The 12518-nt window shown below is 36.3% G+C and overlaps 1 protein-coding gene across 2 annotated transcripts in view; it reads left to right on the top strand.

Annotated features, from left to right (window-relative positions):
* Window positions 1–12518, top strand: part of LOC131149497 (V-type proton ATPase subunit a1) — a 31600-nt gene that overhangs the window by 11827 nt on the left and 7255 nt on the right. For both annotated transcript variants that reach the window (XM_058099967.1, XM_058099968.1), the window contains exons 5-11: window positions 8443–8556; window positions 8649–8822; window positions 10238–10375; window positions 10818–10925; window positions 11060–11167; window positions 11282–11430; window positions 11965–12118. In XM_058099967.1, coding sequence (XP_057955950.1) covers window positions 8443–8556; window positions 8649–8822; window positions 10238–10375; window positions 10818–10925; window positions 11060–11167; window positions 11282–11430; window positions 11965–12118 — 945 coding nt within the window. The remainder of the gene's footprint in view (window positions 1–8442; window positions 8557–8648; window positions 8823–10237; window positions 10376–10817; window positions 10926–11059; window positions 11168–11281; window positions 11431–11964; window positions 12119–12518) is intronic.

Here is a 12518-nt window from a genome sequence, read left to right as displayed (position 1 = left end):
AGAAATTTGTCATTTTATTTAAAAGAAATATTTTTTCAATTAAAGAAAGGATTTAGAGGGAGTTTAGCCTCCCATTTTTGGATGAACATCTCCTTATAAATAAAAGTTGGGTATAACACGCTTGGTGAGCAAATTTTTCAGCTTTGAAAAGGCCCACTTTTAGCTTTTCTGGGGAACTTCAATTATGTATTTAGAGCTTATAAAAGCTGAAAGCTAGTTTTTTTTTTCTAACAAATTATTCTATTCTAGGAGTGTCAATAGTTTTTTTTTTCCCCCTGAATATCAAAAGGTTTTTTTTTTTCCAGTCGCTCATTTCCATCCTTTTCTTTCTAACAGCTGCTGTTTTGTAGAGGAGCCAACAACCACCTGAATCAACTGCTTTTCATCAATTCCTTTTTAAGCATCACCTTTTTTGGGTTGGGGTGGGGTGGGGTAGGGTGGGGGGGAGACTACTAAGCCTTAGTTAACAGTTTTTTTACAACCACCTGCATCAATTCCTTTTTAATCAACACCTTGGGAAGGGGGTGGGGGGTCGGGACTAAGCCTTAGTGTTGTTTTGTCTTTTGTAACAGTATTTTTCATATGAGAAAGATCAAAACCTGCGATAAAATGCTTGAATTATAGGTTCATAATTCTTTATTTTGAACCTGTAGATTTAATAGTTCTTAATATTTTAGGTTTAAAATCTTGTCCTTTTTTCTCTTCCATAATTAAATGTGATAGCTACTGTCTTCTTCTTTTGGATTCCATTTTTTTTGACTGCTACTTTGTTTAGTACTGTTTTAGGTTGGTTGGTTTCTTTATTCTTAAAATTAATTACTTCAATTAGGAACTCTTGATGGCAATCACACATGTCCGAGACTAAATGCGCATACCAATCTCAATGATACTTCATCATTCTTATCAAAGATGCCATCATTATAGTAAAGTCTCCCCTCTAGCATATTTGAATCATTCTTCCATAGTTATTGGATTTAACTAAGTGATCCAGATTACCCTTTGATTCCTGGCTCTCAATAGGTGTGTTAAGGCTTGATATACATTTTTGCCCTACAACCTAACGACTTAAGCTTTTAGGTAAAGTGATTGTTAACATGGTATCAGAGTTATGGTTCAAAGAGGTCCTGGGTTTTAGTATTTTGCCTACATTTGTTATTTGTTTGTTAAGAATGGGTGCCTATAATGGGTGTCTTTTGTTGTTTGTTTATCTCTCCACGTAATTGGGCTGCATGTGCTGCGGAGTGTTAAGGCTTGTCATACGGTGTTTCCCCACAACCTAACAGCTTAAGCATTTAGGTAAAGTAGTTGCTAACAGCGTGGGTTAATCTTGTAATAGTATGCCCTATTTTCTCTGTGTAGGATGAGTTGGGATTTCACCAAGTGGATTGATTTTTCAAGCTGCAAGTCCATGACAGGGTTTGGGAGGGATTGGATTTTGAAAAGTTCCCTCCCTTGATTTTGTCGTGTACTCACGTATTTTATGTTCTTCTATAGAAAAGCTAATATTTTGTTTTTGATACTGTTAAGGCTTGAGGCCTTGGGTTTAATTTTTGTTGCCCTCGTTTATTGTCTGTTTTGTTAAATTATCCTATTCCCGATTTATATATCTCTCAACATGTGTTTGGATGCGTGTACATAAGTGTTAAGGCTTGACATTATTGGCCCACAATCTACAACTTTAACTTGATATTAGATCCCTGGTGCCAGGTGGTCTTGACGTTCTATTCTTGTTGCCTGCATTATCTTCTATTTGTTTAGTTACCAAAGTTAAATGTTGTATTGCTCCAATGGGTATTTAATTTATTGTTCATTTTTGGCCCACATTTGAGCTGCTTAATATTTTAGATAAAGTGCTTTCCCGATTGATATACTTATCTGCATGCCTAATAATTGCCTATTTTGATTGTTTCAATTGTGACCTAGCATGCCTCTACACTGGCAAGGTTTGACATATTAAATCTAAGTTGAGTTTAGAATTGACTTTGAGCAGTTTTTCAAGCTTGAGTTGTGTTTGTCCTGTCCCAAACCTGCCTCATTGCCATTGTCATGCTGGCCTTAATTCCATAGACACCATTGTGCACAGCTACAGACCTAGGAGGGAACTTTAGAGGGTTACTGTGTTGGCATTAGTTTGGCAACTACTTTTAAATAATGAGAAAATTTGAATTTGCGATTACACGAAAGTGAATGTTCAAATGAATGGAAAAATTTGAATTTGGTTGTGGGGATACAAAAGTGTAAAACTATTGCATGGTAGATTTAGATTCTTTGAACCAGTGAAGCACATATTTCATTTGAAGTTTCACATCCTTAGAGCTGTTTTGTGTGTACATTTTTCAGTTTTTTAATTTGAAATTTTAGTTTGTCTAATGGAAGCAATTTGAAATTTTCAAACAAGCTATTAGCCTATTATGTTGCTAAAATCCAAGCAGTGGTAAATTTGGGTAAGAAAGGTGTCTACTCTGAGTTTTAAGTATGGTCTATCAGTTTTTCTTATCATCTACAGCTTCACTGCCATCTCATTTTAGTTCCTGTCTTTTGTTTTATTTAGATTGTACAGGCTTCTATATGGATAAACGAATCTATTAATTCCCATATTTTAAAGGAATCATTTGATAAAATTACACTTTTGGTCCTTGAAGTTTGGGAATTGTCTTGATTTGGTCCTTCTTGTTCTAATTTGGACACATAAACCTCCAACATTTTGGAATTGTGACACTTGACTCAATTAATCACTAGGCTGTCGATGGCTGATCAAAGAAGCTATGTGGACCTTACAAGGGGACGCTAGCAGTGTCAATTTGAGGAGAAATTTTAGGTGGGGAACTGTTGAAGAGGGTGGCGAAAGTTTGGGTGTACAGGAGATTAAAAGAGCAAGATGAGCAATGTGAGAAGGGGCCATTTAGATGCATTGAGTTTATATAATTTGATTGCTGTATAATGCTGTGTACTGAAGGAAGAGAGTAGCAAGGTTGATGGGGGCTAAGACTTGGGTACATGACTGTTCATCAGTGTTTGTTTTTCACTTTTGAGTCCATGACCCCAAACCCATCATGCCCAACATATGTGAGTCTAACCCATCAAACACTTCTCTAGATGTGGGCATTTTTGGTGGAGTGGGGATTGAGTTCTAGATGTTTCAGCGTCTCAGTCTTAGTTTCAGGTGGGTAACATGCTTGATTTAAATATTTCTCTGATAATTTTTTCTCCTTTTTAATGATTTTCTTGGACATCTAAAATCCTTTCTGGCCATATTTCAGAAGAGGAATTTGTGTAGGAAACCCATTGATGCAATATGAGCTTCAAGATCTGCTGTGGAAAAATTTGGCATTTTTAGGATTTTTGGGCAATCTTGTAGTTTTTTACTTTCAGGATTTTTCCAATTTTGGAGCATTTTATTCTGGGATTTTTATAAGCTAATAATTTAGTAGATCATCTAGGGACTTATTATCTAAGGTTTTATGATTTAGATATTTTTACAATTATGTGTTGGTCTAATTTTAGGGGGTTTGATATTATGTTTCATTAATCAGGATTTGGTATTAATTTCTACAGATAGTTTATGTTTTTGGGTATATATAAAGGCTTGATGTGTAACACTGTAACCATGATAGGCAGATTAGACTGTGTATTCAACCCTAATTGAGTTAATTTCCTATTCTTTTCTCTTAATTTCCTTCGTCCTTCTCTTGTGCCAATCGGTCCTGCATCAAGTTGGTGTCATAGCCTCATCTTTTTTCTCTCACTACCATCATCAAGCCATAACCACTGCCTGCCCAACCTTCAGATAACCACCAGTCAAGTCTTACCAACCACAGTTGAACCCCTCTCCCATTGTAATCACAACTGCAGCCACTATCCACAGCAACCAAACAGCAATCTTCTTTGTGAATCTCCTTCCCTTCAATTGTGGGCCACAACCAAGCACCCATCATTGTCAAAGCCTCACCAGCAATATTAGCAGCACCACAAGCCAGCCTATGCGCATCTCCAACTTTGCAGATTCATGACTCTTCCATCTTCCCTCTGTGTGCGCTATTGAATATGTGAACTTTTCAATTCCATACCCCACAGCCACAATTTGATCCCCAATGCTGTTGTCATCACCACGCCATCTCTTGCATCCCTGTTATCATCACCCATACCCAATCCTTGCTAACAACCATGGTGACCAAGGACCAATTGAGCCGATTCAATGAGATGTGCTTGAATTGAGGATCTGGATAGATATTCATGCCCTTGTCAGACGACGAAATCCTACAATATTACAAGAAGAAAATGACAAACATTAGCAGTTGACTAACATAAATAATGGCTCATTAAGGTATGTGGATAAAAGTGGCTGTAATTATGAGTGAACTACGACATTTACTGAGTTAAGCAATCCGCCTGGTATAATTCTAACAACTTGGTTGACTAAAAAGTGTTTACTGTTGAAGAAGAAAAGGAGAGGTGTATGGAGATGCGTAGTGAGCCCATTTCAAAATCAGAGCTGCAACCAACTGTACTAGATGTAGGATTTGAGGGCGTAGTGGATGTTCCAAAACTGACATTTGAGTCCAAAGAATCCATGAAAGAAGTTGAGGAGGTGGAAATTGCTGAGATTGAGCCATCAATGGTGGGTAAGTCCATTGAGTTCAAGGTTGAAGGCGTGACTGAGATTGCATATGTGGAATTTATTATTCCTGTTAAGTTTGTTTTCAATGCCTATGCCCACTTGCATTCACGTTTGTTTTTGAAGCATACAGATTATATTGTTCCAATGCAAGTTAGTTTGTTTAGTCAGTTCTTCATCCTGTGAACATTTTGCATTTGATGTTGAATTTTTAGCTACGAGTGGAGAATGATGCAATGTAACCTTCAAGACCTTTGATGGAAATGTTTGGCATTTTTTAGTTCTTTTGGGCAATCTTTATTATTTGTAGAATCTTCCTATTTTTGTAGCATTTTTATTATAGGATTTCATTAGCCAATAATCTTGTAGATTATCTAGGGTCCTTATGATTATCTAAGAGTCTGTTTGGTATCATTGCTGTTTTCAGTTTCTATTATTCCACAGTGAAGAAATAGATTATAAAAATGTGTTTTTTATGTTGTTAGTTTTTTATTTCTGTTGTCGGCTTTCAACTGTTTGCCAAAAAAATGAAAAACAAATTTTATGATTTTCAGAAAAATTTTAATATCTAGAATTAGTTTTTTTGGATTAAATTCTTCATTTTATACGCTTTTAAATTAAAATCAAAATTAAATGACTATATGAATTTAAATATAATTAAAATAAAAATATACATAAATTTCAGAAAATAATAATAAAGTCATTTACAAAATACTTTCACTATTTTTCAATTGTCATGTCCAATAAAATTTTAATTGTAAGTAAAATTTGAAAGTAGAACAATTAAGTAAAATAATTATAATAAATTTTATTTTTAGTATAGTAATTTGTCAATGTGTATTACTTGTAATTTTATTATTTTAATCATATTTCTATAATATTTTTTGATTTAAAGACGAAAATGAATATTTTTTTAATTAAGTTTTTAATTTATATTAGTTTTTAAAATGTTAACCAAACAGATTGCTGGTTTTTAGTTTTTGTTTTCTAATTTTTGGTTTTCATTTCCAGGTTTTGTTTCTCCAATTTCTGATAGTGATACCAAACGGCCTTTGACATGCCCCGAATTCGCGGATGGGTCCCAGTTGTGATTTTAGTAACCTAACCTGTTTCTGTATCATTTAAAACATACATGATACTACACTGAATGAGGGTCCGATTCCGTGGGGTACACGTACACCGTATACACATTCACATACATTTTAAATACGTAGCGAAAATATTCTTTCTAATACATACATCGTACCATACCAGAGTCTATACATGACTAGAGTCTAAGCTCCAAAATACCATACATATCCCTCGTGTCTACAAAACCTAATAATGATAACCTGGTTCCAAAATCCGTACTTACATAAGTACTCTACATAGCTAACTGACACCCACGCTTCCGAACGCTAGGATGCTAGTTTCGGCTACCCGAAGGACTTGAAAAACATTTGTATATTCGGGGTGAGACACCTCTCAGTTAGGAAGAAAGCAGGTTATATTAGTGTGTGACATACAAGTGTTATTTCAACATAAAACATAACATGATACAATTCCAATATTTTCACAATCCAGTTCTAGTACATATGATACTAAATATACGGTCAGTGTTGTCACACTCAAGCACCCGATACCCTGCAATAACTGAAGCCTCACAGTGATATCGTTGCCAGTATGGTGTCCACTCACACCCATCGGTGATCAGCCGGAACAAACAAACGATATTTCACACTCTCGGATATAGAGTTGGACACTTTCGCTCATGGTATTTAGCCGAGACATGACGTTTGCCCACGGTAATTAGCCGAGACGTGGCAAAATTTCACAAAACCTGGAACAATTTTGGAACTCATGTTCCTATACCCATCAATGTACGGTAATTAGCTGTCCCTAGCTGTTTTACAAAACCTGAAACATTTTACATACAACAGTTTATTCCACACTTATTTGAGTATACAATAAATCATATCGTTTTCAATTCGAGAAATACAGTTTAATACAAATAGAGGTACGGTTATCTCATTACTACCATTTTATACAACATATGATTTTCCAATCAAAATAGAGATTATACCTGAAACCCCAAATTTTCCAAAAAACTGTAACTACCAAAATACGAACTCTACGACTCCAAAACTACGAAACGAGTTCCAAAACCTAAACATTCAAGAACTATACTTCACTATAATTCTTACTACTACATATATACCGAAACGAAGCTAAAATCGGACCCTTGCCTCGGTTTTGGGTCAAAACCTGAAAATCCTCGAAATGAATTTCCGATTCGCTAAAAACGTAGAGATTCCTCCCCTGATCCACATAGTAACGTCGGATTGTTGAATCAAGCGACGAACAGCGAAGAATCGAAGAGAGAAGGAGAGATTTCACTAGTTCTAGAGAGAGAGAGAGAGAGGTTTTGAGGTTTCTCAGCATTGAAGCAACAAAATATCCTATTTATAGACCCTTGACCCGGTCCAATTCGTCGACGAGATGGCGTCTTCGTCAACGAATCATCGACGAACTCGTCGACGAATCATCTACACATTTCGTCGACGAACCCTACTCCGATATTTTACAACTCGTTTGGTATCTCTTCATCGACGAGGCTCTAAATTTCGTCACTGAACAGTACGAGGGCCTTCGTCGATGAGAACAATGGCTTGCTAAATTTACCTTTTTATCCTTTTGTTATTTATTAAATCTACATATCTCGGGTCGGGTTCTTACAGCCCCTAAAGTTTTTATTATTTAAAATTTGCAATTATGGTTGGTCTAATTTTTAGGGATATGATATTATGTTTCATTAGTTAGGATTTGATATTAATTCCTTGATGTGTAACCATGAGGGGCAGATTGGAATATTCAGCATTTAGCCTAATTGTTAGTTTTGTCTTCAATTTTTTTATTCTTTTTGTTTTTTTTTCTCTTTTGTATTTTCATTCTTTACTTCCAGCATCTGTCTCTTCAGCCAATTGATCCTGCATCTCTGAGTACATCAATGAGTTGGGTTCTGTTGACAGGCAGTATCATGTGATTTTTTTGTACAATTAATTGGGATGAGTGGGCAAGAATGGTGTTTTAGACTTTTAGGTATGGGATATGGTTGTGTGGTTTGGGAATCTTGCTTTCCATGAATTTGGGTAGTGATGCACGATAATGGGGCTTATATACTGGTGGCAGAGAATTCTCTATGGGGTATGGGAAGATTGTGCCGGGCGGCGGGGGGGGGGGGGGGGGGGGGGAGGTGGATGGGTCTGTGTTTGCCAAATTGCAATGTACTGATGTATTCTCTACTGTTCTCTCTCCCTCTCTGTTTTTCTCCTTCCCTCTCTCAGTTCTCTGGCATTTAGAGAACCTTTTTTTTCTTGGCAGGAAAAGCAGATGGTTCCTCCCTGCATTTGTTGAGAAATTTTCACCCACCTCACCCCCACCCCCCCTCCCCCCCCAGAAAAAAAGGTCCAGGATTGACCCATGTGTCACAACTTCAGGATGTTAGGGGTGGATTTTTATTGTCTAAATTAAATGTCAGACCAAATTTACACATCCTTCAAACTTTAGGGATGAAATTGTAATTTTCCAAATCGTTTTTCAATTAATATGTTAGCAAATCTCCCAAATATGAGGCAAAATGGTCCTCGCTGAAGATTTCTATTTCCTTAAATTATTGCATCATTTTTATTTTTTCTTTCATAGGCTTCATAACTGTTTATGGTTGGCAAGACCTCCCAAAAATTCCAAATGTTCTCGTGAGTAGATGTGAAAAGTGAAGCTTCTTCAAATATGTTTTTAGATGCTTCTCGTTACATTTTCTCACATGTTTTCTTTTGGAGAAATTTCAGGCAGGTGACTTCCTTGTCTCGAGTAAGAGTCATGCAGTTGCAGAAGAGAGAGAATTAGATGAAAATGTGTACTCCAAAGATGACTATGTTGAAACAGCATCCTTACTTGAACAGGTACTTGTCCTTAATTTTATTACCCTTGTATTGTTGGTTTTTATCAAAACTGTCAATATGGTTTTATTTATCAATGATTGTTCATGTTACAGGATATACGGCCAGGACCATCAAATCAATCTGGTTTGAGATTTATTAGTGGGATTATCTCTAAATCCAAAATCCTTAGATTTGAGAGGATGTTGTTCCGTGCTACAAGAGGCAACATGCTTTTCAATCAGGCACCGGCTGATGAGCAAATCGTGGACCCTGCATCTTCTGAAATGGTTTTTCCCCTTGTTTCTAGTGAACTTTATGAGTTATAAATTTTTGTCAAATTTCTGATAAGATGTACCATTAATTAAGGGAAGAGTAGGTGGTTTTCAATCAGCATTTCTCCTCATTATTCCTGAAACCCTCAGCCTTACAAGTCATCATGTAATTACAACATTTAAAACCACGGATACATAAGTAATTTAATAATTTCAAAATTTAAATTTCTAAAATATTACTATGACTCCACACTCTCTCCATCATTGTTTTAAAAAGCGTTATTGAGGCGCGCCTTGAGGCGATTTGGGCCTAAAATGCCGTAAGGCGTAAGTGGTAATGCGCAACTCCAGAAAGGCGTCGCTTTAGGGGAGAAGGCATACGCCTCAGGTCGAAATGCTCGCCTTTTACGCCTCAAATGTAAAGGCGTACGCTTTTGGGCTGCTTGATTTAAAACATAAATTAAAAAAGACAGAACCTAGAATGCATCTAAAACCCTTTCCTCCCTCTCTTCGATGAAGCTTCTTCTCTTGGCAAAGCTTCTGCTCTCTCGACGAAGCCTCCAGCGAGTCTTCTCCTCGACGATAGCTTCTGCTCTCTCGACGAAGCCTCCAGTCTTCCCCTCTCTCAACGAAGCCTCAGCTCTCTCGACGAAGCTTCAGCTTTCTCGATGAAGCCTCCAGTCTTCTCCTCTCTTGATGATTCCTCCGACGATTTCTCCAGCGACGATTCCTCTCTCGACGAAGCTTCTTCCTCCTCTCTTGACGAAGCTTCTTCTCCTCTCTCGACTAGAGTAGAGGACAGCCAAAGGGAGACGAGAGTCCTTGAAGGGAGATTGAAGCTGTCGAACAGAGCTGGGAGCTATTTTGCCCCTGATTTCAAAATTTTGGGCTTAATGTAAAAATTTTGGGCCCCTCTTTTACAGAAAAAACAAATGTTTTATAAGGTGCCTAAGCTTTTAAATTTTTAAATTTAAAAATTAATGGGAACCATTTGTAATGTTTTGGCCTAGATGATATTTAAAAATTATATATTTTTTTTCTCTATTATTCTAAATTTTTTCTTATTTTTTTTACTGTATATAAATTAATTTTATTATTAATTATTTTAAAAAATACAGTCCTAAAATGCTTATGCCCTAAGGCTTACGCCTCGCCTTGCGGAGGGTAAAATGCCTCGCCGTACACCTTCGCCTTTTAAAACATTGCTCTCCATAACTTCCATTCTTCTCTAGGAAACAGCAAGTTTGGGGCTGTGGAGCACAAACATTGTGTGGGCCTACTGCTAGTTACTTAAAAAGTCTAGATTGCATTGCACTTTCCTTGGTATCCTGTCTCCTTCTATGCTTGCTTGGTTCATTGGCTGGTTTTGGAAAGAATTGCTAAACTTAAGTTCAACTCTACTGATTTGTCCTCTATTTCTGTATCTTCAGGTTGAGAAAACAGTGTTTGTAGTCTTCTTCTCGGGGGAGCAGGCAAAAACAAAAATACTGAAAATTTGTGAAGCATTTGGTGCAAATTGCTATCCTGTTCCTGAAGATATAACTAAACAGAGGCAAATAACTCGAGAAGTAAGTATTATGCTGTTAAGGAGGTCTACTGCATCTTTTTGCACATTGAAAAAAGATTCTATTTCAAAAAAAGATATTCCTTTTGTTTCTGAATGATGTATGATGGTTATTGGGATTAAGGCTTTATTTTTTTCCCTTTTTTTTTCATTTTATTTTTTTTTAAGAGTTTTAAAGCAGACAGCAAACTGTCTTGAAGTTTTATCATTGGAGTCTGGAGAGAATATTTAGAAGACACGTTTTTGTTTTTTTTAAGAGACAATGTTCCAGTCTTTATATTTCAGGAGCTATGTTTTAGGATACTTTTTTAGGGATGTCAAAAAAGTATTGATTGACTTCACTGTAACTCAATTATTTTTCCTTCGGCTGTTTGCTAATATTGCTCGTGTATGCATTATCCTAATCACAGCATTTAGTATATTACAGTTATGTTTCTTGGTTGCAGGTTCTGTCGCGTCTTTCTGAATTAGAAGCGACCTTGGATGCTGGGATGCTTCACCGAAATAAGGCCCTTTCTTCCATTGGAATTCACCTTACTAAATGGATGAACATGGTAGGATGTAGTGAGCTTTTGTATATTGTTATGGAGCAATGAATAACGTGGTTGAATGTTAAAATTGACCAATTTGCGGGAGTGAACTGTAATATGATACTTAAAACGTTGTTCAATTTGCCATCTTTTTGTAGGTAAGGAGGGAGAAAGCTGTTTATGACGCGTTAAACATGCTGAATTTTGATGTTACAAAAAAATGTCTTGTTGGGGAGGGCTGGTGCCCAATATTTGGAAAACCTCAGGTAAATCACATTTTGCTTTAATCACTATATGATTCTTATTTTAGGGGTAATATGTGTTCTATAGTTAGTTCCAATGTAAATCCTTAAAAGATAAAGTGTTTGATGATTTAACAGATTCAGGAGGCACTACAGCGTGCAACCTTTGATAGCAATTCACAAGTCGGTATAATATTTCATGTGATGGAGGCTGTGGAATCACCTCCAACATATTTCAGAACCAACCGCTTCACGAGTGCAGTTCAAGAAATTGTTGATGCATATGGGTGAGTTAAATCTGCAGTTATTATTTCCATCGTGCATTAGTTGGTCATCTTTTCCTTATAGAGGAATATAATCTTGAAACTGGAGCATTACATATCTATTTGCTATTATTACTGTTGCAAGAGAACTATGGGGCTGGCCTTTTCAGCCTAATAACCTTATTATTCAGTAAATTTTTTTTTTTTAAATTTTAGTCTGAAACTATCTTCAAAAATAGGAGCTGAGTTAAGATGCCAAATTTAATTCCTAGGTGATATCATTAGTTTTAATACATGAGGAGGAATTTAATTGTATGAAATCATCTGGTCAGAACAGGGCACAGGGCGCTGACCACGGTAAGGTATTTTAATAAAATTTGATGTATCATAGCTATCAACTAGGTTACAACATTAAGCTGATCTTCTATTTCATGTTTAATATAGGATAATTTCTGATACTATTTGTTGAATAATTGACGACTTGCAGGAAAGGCATGTCATTTGTATTCTGTACCTGTAGAACTGATGAAAATAATAATGCAACAATTTGTTTTGCAGTGTTGCTAAATATCAGGAAGCAAATCCTGCAGTCTACACTGCCATTACATTTCCATTTCTTTTTGCCGTCATGTTTGGGGATTGGGGTCATGGAATATGTTTGTTGTTGGGAGCATTAGTCCTTATAGCTCGGGAAAGCAAACTTAGTTCTCAGGTATGTTCTCTGATTGGACTCTTGTATTAGAGGTGCAAAATTGATTGTTTTGTGCTGGTTGTTTTGATCGTGTTGTTTTTTATGCTAGAAATTGACTTTCAAAAAACTTTTATGATTCTGCAGTTGTTATATTGTTGCCGTCTGTGGATCTAATGAGATAGCACATCCATAATTACATCTGTTATTCTGTAATCATCAGTAAACTGTTGTGTCATATATGTTTACTGGTACCTGTAAAAAATCATGTTTGCTGGTTTCCTTTGTGTTGTATAAACTGGACATCTAATGATCCTAGCCAGTGCTACTTTGTGGGACTGTTCTTTTTGAGTTCTGATTTGTTAGGCTCCAAAACTTTTCATGTTCACCAATGCTCCCTGCATACTGCTTCTCATCAGCATGT

The sequence above is a fragment of the Malania oleifera genome, chromosome 2 (assembly GCF_029873635.1).
Source record: "Malania oleifera isolate guangnan ecotype guangnan chromosome 2, ASM2987363v1, whole genome shotgun sequence".
Taxonomy (NCBI): Eukaryota; Viridiplantae; Streptophyta; class Magnoliopsida; order Santalales; family Ximeniaceae; genus Malania; species Malania oleifera.
Note: the sequence above shows the minus strand (reverse complement) of the source record. Positions and strands in the feature narration are given on the sequence as shown.